A 14,603-nucleotide genomic window follows, 5' to 3' on the forward strand; every position below is an offset into this window, starting at 1 on the left:
TGTATAGTTTTGCCCAAACTTACCTGACCAGGGAGCTCTTTCTTTATGAAGGCTCTCATAGAAAATGTGTTCTATGGAGTACAATTTTGGAAACACTGCTTTGAGCCAGGAACTCTAACTGCACTGAATCTGAAAGGGTCAGTCCCAGCCGCCTGTGCAGCAGCCTCACTCACCACGGCATAAGCCAGGTGTGCTAACCATGCAGGACAGTTCACAGTTCCCCCAAAAAGGAGAGCATCTTTTTTTGTTCACATCGTCCCTTCCACTGGGCATCTGATCCTTTCCCCATCATCCCCTATGTACTCCCCACAATCTCCTTTAAGATCCACCGCGGGTGTTACTCAGCAAAGCCTTCTCTCTGTACCCCACCCATCCCAAAACAGTGACCTTGTGGAGGCAGGGCCCAGGCCTGGGTCACTGTTCTCCCGAGTGGCCAGCACAGGGTCACTGTGCACAGCAGGCATTCAATACCTGCATGACAGCTGGAGGGTTGGAGGGATTGAGGAGGGCGTGGGATCCCTTCCAAACCCTGCCAACCCACAGCCCACTCTGTCCCCCCACAGGCTTCGTGGCCATGGTGAACAAGGCCATGAGTGCCAAGTTTGAGTGGCTAGTGGCAAGTGCAGAGCAGCTGTTGAAGGAGCTTCCCTGGCCCCCAGCCTTCGAGAAGGACAAGTTCCTCACCCCCGACTTCACCTCCCTGGATGTTCTCACCTTCGCCGGCTCCGGCATCCCTGCCGGCATCAACATCCCCAACTGTGAGCTTCCACGGGCCCTGCCCCTCGAACACGACAGGATGGCCCAAACCCCCAGGAGACCCCACTGAGAGTCGCACCCTCCGCCTCCACACACTCACCCTGGCCACACATCACCCTGCTCCACTCACCATCCCGGCCTGTCCCTCTTGTCCAGACTCCTCGCCTGTGACCCTTAACCTTTGCCCCTTCTCCCTGGTCCCCGCCCTCGCCTTCTCCAGATGACGACCTAAGGCAGACGGAAGGCTTTAAGAACGTGTCGCTGGGGAACGTGCTGGCCGTGGCTTACGCCACGCAGCGAGAGAAGCTCACCTTCCTGGAGGAGGAGGACAAGGTGGGCACCGGCAGCCCGAGGGCCGGCGCTGGGCCTGGCCTGACCTCAGCTGATGCAGGAAGGCGGACAGGCCAGTCAGAGGAGAGGAAAGAACACAGCTTCGGGCCTGGCTGTGCTGCTTCCCCGCTTCTGACCTTTGACCTTGTGTCTTTGGAGCCTGTCTCCCCAGCTGACAAACAGTGGAGGCAGCCCCTTTTTCGCAGGTTGCTGAAAGGATGGGATGGGCTTTGCGGTGCCCAGTGTAGTAGGCCTTTAGCAAATGTGTGCATCACGATGGGCCCTCGGCCTGGCACGGGGGGTGTGGGCAGGCCGTGTGGCCGTGGTGGGACAGTGGGCAGCGTGGGTCTCCGCTTGTCTCGGCAGGACCTGTACATCCGCTGGAAGGGACCCTCCTTTGACGTGCAGGTGGGGCTGCACGAGCTGTTGGGCCACGGCAGCGGCAAGCTATTCGTACAGGTAAGAACACGGGGCTGGCCCTGGTGCCCGCAGGGGCCTCCGCAGAGCCAGGCCTACAGCTCCCCTCCTCCACGGTCAGCCCCTCAGGGGTGAAGCTGCTCCAGTCTTGGCCCTCAGTGTCTCAGCCTCCCCCAAGGTGTCCCAGGATTGAGTGGGACCTGCAGGACCGTTCAGCTAAGGTCCCCCCACAGGAAGAATTGCTTGGCTCAGGCCAGGGAAGCCTGCCCTGAGCGTATGACTCAGACAGCCCCAGGGCTAGAGAGGCCAGAAGGGGGCAGTGTCTGGAGCCCCTAGTCCTGAGGCTGCAACACTGTCTGTCTTTGCATTGCTGTTCCCTGGAGCCTGTACCTTTCCAGGTATTGTAGGGGCCCCTTCTCCCCAGAGCTGCCCCTTCCTCCTGGCCAGCCAGAGTGGCTGGAGCACCCTCAACACCCACTCAGGGAATATGAGAAGACAGACAGCCTTTCTGGCAGGCCGGGAAGAGCCCATTGTGGACCCCCAGCCCGGAGCTGCATGGATGACGTGACTGGGGGTGGGTGGGGCAGGGCTGTCAGAGAGTGCAGGGTTGGGCCTGCTCCTTGTGGCGGGGGGCTGCCTCCCCGAATGGGGACGGGCTGGGCCTGGAAGTCAGGAGGATCCAGAGAGCAGCTGATGGGGGAGCAGCTTGGCATTGGGCTTTGTCCAGGCTTTGAAGTCCCAGGGAAGCAGGGACACATGTGGCCCCTCCGTGGCCTTGCACAAGACAGTTTCCCTCCCAGCCTCAGTTGGCCCATCTGTAAAATAGGATTCCTGACTCCTACGGTATGGCTTTTGTGAAGAATAAAGGCAAAGCCCTGGGATTTGCTTGGCACTCGATAGGCCCTCTGAAAGTGGGAGTTATTGTTAAGAGACAGTGTGCACAGACATTATGTGCTCTGATTCCACTTTGGGGTTCTTAGTCTCTGAGCCTTAGTTTCCTCCTCTGTGAAGTGGGGTAGTAATAGAATGTTCCTTGGAGGGTGGTTGCAAGGGTGAAATGGATGGTGCACGAAAGACACTTGGCACATGGAGAGGACGGTGAGGGTGATGCTTCTGAGGCAGAGTCACATCCTGTGACCTCCTATGCCAGCAGAGAGGCCAGGAAGGTGAGGAGCAGCCAGGCCTTCTGGTCCACCCACTGGGAAATCTCCAGCTGGGCTCTGGAGATGCTGAGTCCAAGTCTTCCTGTGACTTTGGGCATGTCCCTCCCCATCTGGCCTGCCGAGTCACTCTCTGTGCAGGGGTAGGTGCCTCACAATCTTCTACCTCCGGGGCTTCTGAGATGTGTCACAGGACAGGTTTGGAGGCAGCAGTGTGTCGGTGGACCTGCTGCTCCTGCCATCCACTCACTGCTCCCGGTCACCTTTCTGAGCCACTTGGATCCAGGGCTGAAGGCCTGGCCCAGGGCCAGGGGCACCTTGCCCTCACCTGCCCCACATTCATGACCGTTCTCCTGCAGGATGAGAAAGGAGCATTCAACTTTGACCAGGAGACAGTGATCAACCCAGAGACAGGGGAGCAGGTGAGGGTGGCCTTGGCGGAGCCTTGGGGTGCTGGGAGTGGGGCGGCCCAGGGGGGTGGCAGGCACCCCTAAGCTTGCTTCCTGGGCCTTCCCTCCCAGATTCAGAGCTGGTACCGGAGCGGGGAGACCTGGGACAGCAAGTTCAGCACTATTGCCTCCAGCTATGAAGAGTGCCGGGCAGAGAGCGTGGGCCTCTACCTCTGCCTCAACCCCCAAGTGCTGGAGTACGAGCAGCAGGCCTGGGGGGTGGGCCTCCTCTCTGGATGGAGGGGGTGCTGGCAGGGAGGGCAGGGCCCGGGTAGCCTCTGACCCCCCCTCCCCCCTGCCACTTCCTCTCCCTCCCCCAGGATCTTTGGCTTTGAGGGGGCTGATGCAGAAGATGTGGTCTACGTGAACTGGCTCAACATGGTTCGGGCCGGGCTGCTTGCTCTGGAGTTCTACACCCCTGAGGCCTCCAGCTGGAGACAGGTGGGGGCCAGGGGACCCCTCAGGAGGGAAGAGCCTGAGGTGGGGACCAAGATCAGGATTCTGGGTGTAGGGAAGGGACAACCGTACCTACAAGGCACATAAACTGGGTTGATCCCAGAGTCCACTGCATATGAGGGCAAGTCACATCACTGTTGTGAGTCTCGGTGTCCCTGTCTGTGAAATGCGAGTAATAATCTCCTTGCCCACCTCTGAGGGTGAATCAGATGAGATGATTTTACTATGACCACTAACAGATGACTTGCATAGGACTTACTCTGTGCCACTTTGCTCTAAGCGCTTTACATGAATTAACCCATTTGTCCCCAGTGTCAACCCAGGAGGTAGGTACTGTTATTACCCTCATTTTAGAGATGAGGAAATTGAAGCACAAAGCGATTAAGTAACTTGCTGGTAAGTAACAGAACCAGAATTCAAATCCAAGCAGCCTGCCTCCAGAGCCATTAGGCTACACTGTTCAGTGACGAGATGTACTTTAGAGATAGGGTAAACAATTGAAATCTTTCAAGAAGTCAAGTAAGTCTGTTTTGAGGAGGCAATATTGTGTCATCAAAAGAACACACAGGGACTTCCCTGGTGGCGCAGTGGTTAAGAATCCACCCGCCAATGCAGGAGACACAGGTTCGAGCCCTGGTCCAGAAAGATCCCACATGCCGTGGAGCAACTAAGCCCGTGTGCCACAACTACCAAGCCTGCTCTCTAGAGCCTGCGAGCCACAACTACTGAGCCCATGTGCCACAACTCCTGAAGCCCACACGCCTAGAGCCCATTCTCTGCAACAAGAGAAGCCACCGCAATGAGAAGCCTGCGCACCGCAATGAAGTGTAGCCCCCCGCTCACTGCAGCTAAAGAAAGCCTGTGCGCAGCAACGAAGACCCAACACAGCCAAAAATAAATTTAAAATAAATAAATTTATTAAAAAAAAAAAAAAAGAACACACTTTACACAGTACGTGGGCCTCTCACTGTTGCGGCCTGTCCCGTTGTGGAGCACAGGCTCCAGACACACAGGCTCAGTGGCCATAGCTCATGGGCCCAGCTGCTCCGCGGCATGTGGGCTCTTCCCGGACCGGGGCACGAACCCCTGTCCCCTGCATTGGCAGATGGACTCTCAACCACTGCACCACCAGGGAAGCCCTGAACACACGTTTTACAGTCAGAAAACTTGGGTTAGTCCTTGCTCTCTCCTACGAGCTGTGTGACCCTGAGCAAGTCACTTCACCTCTCTGAGCCTCTGTTTTGTCATCTGTAAACTGGGGATAATGGTGCCCTCTTGATCCCACTGTTGAATGCAAACAGGATTGTGGAGAAGAAAGTGCTCGGGCTCCTGGTGGCGAGGGGCCCTCTGGGGGTAACTTGTCATGAGGGTGGGCTGTGGAGCAACAGAGAGGATGGTAGGTGACAAGGGGGAACATGGGGCTCTGGGTCCTGCCTGGAAATGGCCTTCATGTCTACCAGGGCAGCCTGCCCTCCCTTGTGAGAGGAGAAGGGAAGCATTTGAGGGGAAAGGAATAGGCACAAAAGGACCCACAGGCTCGGGAAGGATAAAACGACAATAATAATTGACAATTAGTGCGCACATATGATATATCAGGCCTTGGAATGAGCTCTTGATACTTCTTGCCTCGGGGTTGCAAATGATTCCTTTCTCTTTGGCCCCGGCAGGCCCACATGCAGGCCCGGTTTGTGATCCTGAGGGTCTTGCTGGAGGCTGGCGAGGGACTTGTTACCGTCACTCCCACCACAGGCTCCGATGGGCGCCCAGATGCCCAGGTTCACCTTGACCGCAACAAGATCCGGACCGTGGGCAAGCCCGCCCTGGAGAAGTTCCTGCGGAGACTCCAGGTAAACAGGGGCCTCTCACCTTGGAGGCCCCCTCCAGCCTCACCCTGTCTCCCCACCCTGTAACAGGGAAGTCTTCTTGGAGGAGGTGGTATTTAAGCTGGAATTTGAGTGCCAAGGAGGAACCAGCTATTAGAAGATCTGATACCAGAAGAAACAAAGAGTAAAGCCTGGTCTTGGGACTGGAAGGAGCTTAGTGGGTTGAGAGACAGAAGGAGGAAGCCTGGAGCTTGGTGAGTGAAGGAGGGAGGGACAGTGGTCACTGCAGCCCTGACATCCCTCCCATCTAGGGATGTGTAGAGTCAGGAGACCTTTTGGGGTTCTGGTGTCAGTACTAACCAGCTGTGTAATTGGGGTAACATACTTTGCCTTGCTGGCCTCCACTTTTCTCATCTGTCAAATGAGGTACATCACCTGCCTCACCTGGTAGGAATTAAATGAAACAACATATATGTGGAACTGAGCAATAGACTGTCGTGTTATCCAAGCCAGTGTGACACAAAGTGTGGTCCAGGGACCAGCAGCAGCATCGCCCAGGACATGCAGATTCAAAGGCCCCACCCCACACCTCCTGATTCAGAAATTCTGAGTGCGGGGCCCCGGAACCTGCATGTTTACTAGCCTGCCAGGTGATTCTGACACTCAACAAAGCCGGAGGACCACTGATGGTGACCCCCTCCTTACCAGGCAGTGCCGTCCATCAGAACAGGGTCCTGCTGGCTTTTTCAACCTGAAGAAGGCCCAGGCTTCAATTCAGCAAATATCGCTTTATGATTGTACTCCCACCTATTTCCAGAAGGGATGTAAGGCATTTTTCCTAAAAAGATATGTTTGGCCATTAAAGTAAAATAAAATTAGAAATTAAAAATCATTAGATGCAAAACACAGTGCAGTGTCTTGGGTTAGATTCTGGAATAGAAAAAGGACATTAGTGGGAAAACTAGTGAAATCTAAATAACATCTAGAGTTTAGTTAATACAAATGTACCAATTTTGTAAGATGTTAACAACAGGCAAAACTGGGCCAGGGTCACACGGGAACTCTCTGTACTATCTTTGCAACTTTTCTGTAAATCTAAAATTATTCCAAAACAGTCTATTAATAATAATAATAAGTCACTAGATAAAGGAGTCAAATCTGCCAAATCTCTGGCCAGTATTGAACTGTGACTTAGTAGTGAGTGAACACAGAGCATTCCGTTCTAGAGATTGAAGCAGGTGGGTCTCTGTATGAGAGGGATCATTCAGCAGAATGGACAGTGTCTGCAGTAGTAGTTTTGCAGAAGATATGGAATATGGAAGCATTTTTGGTGTTGCTGTTTCTTTTATTAGCCCCCCAGGAAAAGCCAAGAGCACAGCAAGGAGCCAGCCCCAGGGAAGATGAAGGCTTTTCCATAGGGAAAGGCTTCAGCCATGGCTCACAGACACAGTCATAGCTTTGGCCCACCTGTATTGTAAAAGTTGGTGAGGTGAGACACAAATGTGTATTTCTGACTTCTTCGAAGGTCTGACATCAATAGACGTAATTCCCACGTGAATGATGGGCTGGAACTGAGCATCAGCCACTGCATTTGCACACTTGGACATTTGGACATGGCGTGACTCTCCAGTTTGCCGGGTCCACTACCTGCCTTACTCACTTGTTCATGATAACACCTGGGTCCTGTCAGCACCCCTGTTGCCAACTCTTTGGTTTAAGCTCCTGGGGTCTAACCTGTCGACCTGATGAATGTGTGTTCATATTCTGGGTGTTAAATATCATGCAGAAGAGAGAAAGGTGAGGTATTCTCTCTAATCCTCCCCCAGGAGTTCCCAGTTGGTTTTAATGACTCCAAAGCGAGGGAAAATCATTCTAACCCTGGGTCTAAGTGGGGGAGGCTTACCTGGAGGGTGCCCTAGTAGGAATCCGACTTTGCCACCTGCAAATTGGCAAAAGAAGTAAGGATCAGAGCCACAAAATGTCAGATATTTGGAAGAGAGCCACATAGACCTCCTAGCAATAATCTTTATAATCACTGAAACTAAAAATAGGCAGCTTGGGCTTCCCTGGTGGCGCAGTGGTTGAGAGTCCACCTGTTGATGCAGGGGACACGGGTTCGTGCCCCGGTCCGTGAAGATCCCACATGCCGCGGAGTGGCTGGGCCCGTGAGCCACGGCCGCTGAGCCTGCACGTCCGGAGCCTGTGCTCTGCAATGGGAGAGGCCACAACAGTGAGAGGCCCGCGTACCACAAAAAAAATAATAAAAAAATAAAAATAGGCAGCTGAAACAGGTTTTAAATCCAGCTGAAGGTAAGGGAAGTTATACAGCATGTAGCACAGAGACACAAAGCTAGGAAATTTAAAAGAGAGATTAAGAGACATGGAGGATAGTGTGAAAAGGTCTAATGTACATAAACTGAAGTTCTAAGAGGAAAGGAGAGAGAAAATGTAGGAGAGGGGATATTAGAAGAGATAATGGCTGAGAATTTTATAGGACTGATTAAAGACCCAATTCATAAATCCAGGAAGCTCTAGAAATACCAAGAATGACAAGCGGAACCCCTGTCTAGAAACATCGTAGAATGGGAATTCCCTGGTGGTCCAGTGGTTAGGACTCTGTGCTTCTATTTCAGGGGGCCTGGGTTCAGTCCCTGGTCGGGGAACTAAGATCCCACATACTGCATGGCCCAAAAAAAACGTGAAGGCAAAATAAGAGTAGAAATTTAAAGGGGAACATAACTGTAAATATAGCAGGAATTTATGGCAATAAATTTTTAACTTGGATAAATGGACAAATTCCTAGAAAAATAATAACATTAAAATTGACTCATGAATAGATAACTTGAATAATCCTATAGCCATTACAGAAATTAAATCGGTGGTCTAAAATCTTCATACAAAAATTGCTAAGCTGGGACTTGCCTGGTGGCGCAGTGGTTAAGTATCCACCTGCCAATGCAGGGGACACAGGTTCGAGCCCTGGTCTGGGAAGATCCTATATGCTGTGGAGCAACTAAGCCCATGCGCCACAACTACTGAGCCTGCACCCTAGAGCCCGCAAGCCACAACTAGTGAACCCCGTGCGCCTAGAGTCCGTGCTCTGCAACAGGAGAAGCCACCGCAATGAGAAGCCTGCCGCACCACAACAAAGAATAGGCCCCGCTTGCCGCAACTAGAGAAAGCCCACGCGCAGCAATGAAGACCCAACGCAACCAAAAATAATTAATTAATTAATTAATTTTAAAAAAAATGCTAAGCTCACAGAGTTTTACAGATGAATCCTACAAAATATTCAAGTAACAGATGGTATCAATTTTATATAAACTCTTCCATACAATAGAAAAAGAGAGAATGTTCTCTACCTCATTGTAAGTTGCCAGTTTAATCTTGATACCAAAATTGAAGATAGTTCAGGAAAGGAAAATGTAAATGCCAAAATTCTAAAATAAAATCTTAGTAGATCAAATCCAGAAAATATCAATTTGGGTTTAATCCCAGAAATGAAAGGTTTATTTAACATTATATATTTATGAAAATCACCATGTTAAAGGAGAAAAACCATGATCATCTCAATAGATTTAGAAAAAGCTCTTGAAAGTCAATATCTATTTATGATAAAAAACGCTTAGGAAACTCAGAGTCAAAAAGAATTTCTTTAACCGGTAAGAGTTGTCAGTCGCTGTTAGACTGAGGAACAAGTCCTGAGAGCAGGTGAGGGGATTAAGCAGAGAGGGGGTCAGGAGGGTGGCGTACAAGCACACACACACTTTATTTCCCATCAAAACTCTTTTTATAGATTGCAGTAGGCAATACATGTTTTTGTTAAAATCACAAGACAGAATCATCAGACAGTATTTCCTTAGTGTTGAAGTTATAGTACAAAACATTCTGCGAAGCAGAATATAAACATGCGTGAGAACAGACTGTGATTACCGAAACATGCCAAGGACAAACTATAGTTAGAGAAACCGCAAGCAACCTCACGGGCCAAGACTCATATCTTCTCTAATAATCTTTCTGGTCCTGTCGAGAATTAAGCAGGACTTTGCCATGCTTTAAGCTGCAAGAACTGTGTCAGCTTGCAGCTGCTTCCTGACAAAGAGTGTCTCAAAAAACAAAAGTACAGGGCTTCCCTGGTGGCGCAGTGGTTGAGAGTCCTCCTGCCGATGCAGGGGACGCGGGTTCGTGCCCCGGTCCGGGAAGATCCCACGTGCCACGGAGCAGCTGGGCCCGTGAGCCATGGCCACTGCGCCTGTGCGTCCGGAGCCTGTGCTCCACAACGGGAGAGGCCACAACAGTGAGAGGCCCGTGTACCGCAAAAAAAAAAAAAAAAAAAAAAAAACCCGAAAGTACAGTAAATGTCATTTGTTGAACCTCTAGAACATTCCTTTTAAAATCAGGAAGAAGACAAATATACTCTCTATTTCCACTTCTGCTCAACAGTGTACTGAAGGTCCTAGCTTTTACAAGGAAACAAGAAAAACAAGTAAAAACTTTAAGCATTAGAAAGGAAGAAACAAAACTCATCGTTTTGGGAAGTCCCTGGCGTTCCAGTGGTTAGGACTGTGCTTCCACTGCAGGGGACACGGGTTCTATCCCTGGTCGGGGAACTAAGATCCCGTATGCCGTGTGGGCTGCCAAAAAAAGGTTTTTTTAATTAAAAAAAAAGGGCTTCCCTGGTGGTGCAGTGGTTGAGAGGCTACCAGCTGATGCAGGGGACACAGGTTCATGCCCCGGTCCGGGAGGATCCCTCATGCCGCAGAGCGGCTGGGCCCGTGAGCCATGGCTGCTGAGCCTGAGCGTCCGGAGCCTGTGCTCCGCAACGGGAGAGGCCACAACAGTGAGAGGCCCGCGTACCGCAAAAAAAAAAAAAAAAAAATTAAAAAAAAAAAAACCTCATCGTTTTGCAAATGATATGACTGTCTACATAGGCAAGCCAAAAGAATCTATAAATTATTGAAGGTAATAAAAGAGTTCAGCAAGGTTGAATAAAGGCCCAAGAGTGTTTTTCATGGAACTCTACAAGCTGATGGTAAAATTTAGATGGAAGCATAAAGGACCATGAATCAGAGCCAAAACACTCTTGAAGCAAAACAGGTTGGGGACTTGTTCCACCAGATATCAAATTTTATTCTGAGACTTCTAAATTCAGTGTGGCACTGGGGCAGGAATAGACAAATTGACCAGTGGAACAGAACCAAGAGCTTTGATTGTTTGGTATACGACAGAAGTGGCGTTGCAGACCACTGGGGAAGGAGGGACCATTTAATAGTGGCCCTGGGACAATAGATTATCCTTATGGAGAGACACTTCGGGTTTCTACTTTATACCACACACAGAATTCAATCCCAGAGAGATTAAAGGCTTACACGTGAATGGCAAAGTTTTAAACTGAGAAAAGAATATCTTTATGACCTCAGGGTGGAGGAGAATTTCTCCCCATACAAGAAGCACAGGCCATCAAGGAAGAGATCAATCCCTTTAACTACATTAAAAGTGACTTTTAGGGGCTTCCCTGGTGGCGCAGTGGTTGAGAGTCCGCCTGCTGATGCAGGGGATGCGGGTTCGTGCCCCGGTCTGGGAAGATCCCACATGCCGCAGAGCGGCTGGGCCCGTGAGCCATGGCTGCTGAGCCTGCGCGTCCGGAGCCTGTGCTCCGCAACGGGAGAGGCCACAACGGTGAGAGGCCCGCGTACCACAAAAAAAAAAAAAAAAAAAAAGTGACTTTTAGGGACTTCTCTGGTGGTCCAGTGGTTACGACTTTGCGCTTCCACTGCTGTGGGCCTGGGTTTGATCCCTGGTCAGAGAACTAAGATCCCGCAAGCCAGGCGGCGCAGCCAAAATAATAACAATAATAATAATAACTTTTATTCATCAAAACTTACCATAAAGAAGGTGAGAAGATGAGTCTTAAACTAGGATAGGGTATTTGCCACATATGTGTTAACAAAAGGTTAGCCTCTAAACATATAAAGAACTTAAAAAAAAAAAAAAAAGGGAGGAAAAGACAACCCAACAGAAAAATAGGCAAAACTCATGAACAGAAGAGGAAAATAAGTAGCCCACCAACTTGTGGGATGTTATTCCATCTCGTTAGTCATCAGAAAAGCACACCTTAAACAACATGAGATTTCCACCCACCATCTTGGCAAAATGAAAAACTGTCAACGCCACCCTGGTGTGCCGAGCAGGATGGACTGCCAGCTCCTGCTTCTGGGAATGTAAACAGGTGCAACAATTCTGGAAAACAATGTGGGCATCGTCCTTTAAGGATGAGCATTCACCTGACCCCCAGACCTTGATTCTCTGGGGAAACCTGCCTCTGAGCATCAGGAGATGTACAGGTTGTCCACAGCAGCCTCAAAGGGCAAAAAGCACAGGTTACACAGCAACAGTGGAAGAGATGAAACTGTGGTGTGTTTGTAAGTGGAATATGTACAGCCGTGAGAAGGGTGAACTATAACTACACGCACAAACACAGATGAATCTCAGATGTAACTCGAGCAGAAAAAGCAAATCACAGGATGTGGGCAAAAATTTATGGTTGAGAGTAAAACTCAGGGAAAACAAGGGACTAATGAGCACCAAGTCGAGTGCTGATTCTCAGATGGGGGAGGCCACAGGGTGCAGTCAAGGAGGGGGCGATTGGACTGACTCTTAAGCTGGGTGGTGGTTGTACGGGTGTCTTATTCTTTATAACATACATACTATATATTTTGGGTGTGTGAAATGTTTTACTAAAAAAAGAGGGTGGGGACTTCCCTGGCAGTCCAGTGGTTAAGCCTCTGAGCTCCCACTGCAGGGTTAGTACCTGGTTGGGGAACTGAGATCCCGCATGCCATGCAGCCAAGGAAAAGTATTTGTTGAACACGAAGGATAATTGCCTGAACATTTGTCATGGTAAAAATAAAACTTTTTATTTTTTAATTTCATTATTATTTTTAAATATTTATTTATTTTTAATAAATGTATTTATTTATTTTTTGGCTGTGTTGGGTCTTTGTTGCTGCGCACAGGCTTTTCTCTAGTTGTGGTGAGCGGGGGCTACTCTTCGTTGCGGTGCGTGGGCTTCTCATTGTCGTGGCTTCTCTTGTTGCGGAGCATGGGCTCTAGGCACTCGGGCTTCAGTAGTGTGGCACGTGGGCTCACTAGTTGTGGCTCGCGGGCTCTAGAGCGCAGGCTCAGTAGTTGTGGCGCACGGACTTAGTTGCTCCACGGCATGTGGGATCTTCCCGGACCAGGGCTCGAACCTATGTCCCTTGCATTGGCAGGCAGATTCTTAACCACTGTGCCACCAGGGAAGCCCAATATTTATTTATTTCTTTGGCTGCACCAGGTCTTAGTTGCGGCACGTGGGATCTAGTTCCCTGACCAGGGATCAAACCCAGGCCCTCTGCATTGGGAGCACAGAGTCTTAGCCACTGGACCACCAGGGAAGTCCCTAAAAATGTTCAAAAGAAAAAAAAAAAGAGGGTGATGATAATACCTTCCTTGTCTACAGCTCAAGTGAGACACGCAGAGGAGGACCATTGGCTACACTTTAGTATGGGCACTTACTCTGCGCTAGCATGTGACCCGCATTCCTCGCGTATTCAGCACAGGAAAGCTGCGAGAGAGCAGATGTAGTCCAGGGCTGGGCACCGTTGGTGGTAGCCCCTGGCAAAGCCCCGTGGATGCCGGGAGGGCGCCCATGATAGGCACTAACGCCTGCCTTCCCACAGGTGCTGAAGTCCACAGGGGACGTGGCTGGCGGCCGGGCCCTATATGAGGGGTATGCGGCGGTCACCGACGAGCCCCCCGAGCGCTTCCTCTCCCTCAGGGACACGGTGCTGCTCCGCAAGGAAGCCCGCAAGCTCATCGTTCAGCCCAACACTCGCCTCAAAGGTAATGGGCCCCTGAGCCCTCCCTGATGGGGGCCGTGCAGGGCCCTCTGGGAGCGCAGAGAAGGCCTGGCACCAAGCCGGGGCTCAGGAAAGGCTCCCTGGGGTGGCCCTCCGCCCTGTGCCAAACCTCAGGCCCACAACTTGGCATCTACCACCCCCCCCACACACACACACACGGGGTCATGCTGCTTCTCAGACGGCAACAGAAGGTTTGAGGCGGGCCAGCAGAGCAGGGGCTAGTAGAACAGGCAGACCCCAGGCCTGGGGGGAGGCCAGGCATCATACCGGAGAATCAGGCCTGTTGGGGGCCCAGGAGTGAGGTCAGCTCAGGCAGAGAGGTGGCACCCAGCAGGCTGAGTTGAGCCCAGGGTACAACAGGACTCGGCAGAGCCCCGAGAGAGATCAGCATCCCCGTGGTCCTTCTCCCTCGTCAAGCAATGATGCTGTTGCCAGAATCCCTGGCCCTGTCTGCCTTGCGCTTGTACCTCTTGTATTAAAGGCCCTTTTGTATTAAGAGCGTTTGTTCCTCACTGCCATAGTCATGGGCAGTTGTGAGGGTTAAATGAAATAATTACCTCCTCCTGGTGAGGAAAAAGCATTTAAAAGGTTTATTCTTTTTTGTTGTTGCGGTACACGGGCCTCTCACTGTTGTGGCCTCTCCCATTGCGGAGCACAGGCTACGGACGCGCGGGCTCAGCGGCCATGGCTCACGGGCCCAGCCGCTCTGCGGCATGTGGGATCTTCCCGGACCGGGGCACGAACCCATGTCCCCTGCATCGGCAGGCGGGCTCTCAACCACTGCGCCACCAGGGAAGCCCTAAAAGGTTTATTCTAAACTCTAGGGAGTCCCCTGGTGGCCCAGTGGTTAAGACCCAGCGCTTTCACTGCCAGGGCCTGGGTTCAGTCCCTGGTCAGGGAACTAAGATCCCTGCAAGACGCGTGGTGCGGCCAAAAGAAAAAATTAATAACAATGAATATACACCTCATTTAAAAAATAAAATAGAGGAGTTTGGACCCCACCCCTTGGCAACCCTCTCCCCGGCTCCCCACCCTCCAGGCACACTCCCTGAGCTATCACCCAGCTTCTTCTTCTTCAAACAGCTGTCACTCTGCCATTTTCCTGTCTGCTTGTCTGCTCATCTCCATGGCAGCAGAAGCAGCACATCCCTGACATCTGGCACAGGGCCGGGCCCACAGGAGCCTCTCAATGCCTGTCAAATGAGTGAGGGAATGGATCATGCCGGGCACATAGTCAATGCTCATTACATGGACAATATCATCATTGCTTTGACTGTCCAGCCCTGGGCAGGCATTGGGGTTGGACTACTC

The 14,603-nt window shown here is 51.1% G+C and overlaps 1 protein-coding gene across 5 annotated transcripts in view; it reads left to right on the forward strand.

Moving 5' to 3' along the window:
* Window positions 1-14,603, forward strand: part of DPP3 (dipeptidyl peptidase 3) — a 45,454-nt gene that overhangs the window by 28,984 nt on the left and 1,867 nt on the right. For all 5 annotated transcript variants that reach the window (XM_081241515.1, XM_081241511.1, XM_081241513.1 and 2 more), the window contains exons 10-17: window positions 564-758; window positions 977-1,089; window positions 1,453-1,545; window positions 3,023-3,085; window positions 3,185-3,309; window positions 3,433-3,553; window positions 5,236-5,415; window positions 13,113-13,275. In XM_081241515.1, coding sequence (XP_081097641.1) covers window positions 564-758; window positions 977-1,089; window positions 1,453-1,545; window positions 3,023-3,085; window positions 3,185-3,309; window positions 3,433-3,553; window positions 5,236-5,415; window positions 13,113-13,275 — 1,053 coding nt within the window. The remainder of the gene's footprint in view (window positions 1-563; window positions 759-976; window positions 1,090-1,452; window positions 1,546-3,022; window positions 3,086-3,184; window positions 3,310-3,432; window positions 3,554-5,235; window positions 5,416-13,112; window positions 13,276-14,603) is intronic.

The sequence above is a fragment of the Mesoplodon bidens genome (assembly GCF_964165515.1).
Source record: "Mesoplodon bidens genome assembly, chromosome: 7".
Classification (NCBI taxonomy): Eukaryota; Metazoa; Chordata; class Mammalia; order Artiodactyla; family Ziphiidae; genus Mesoplodon; species Mesoplodon bidens.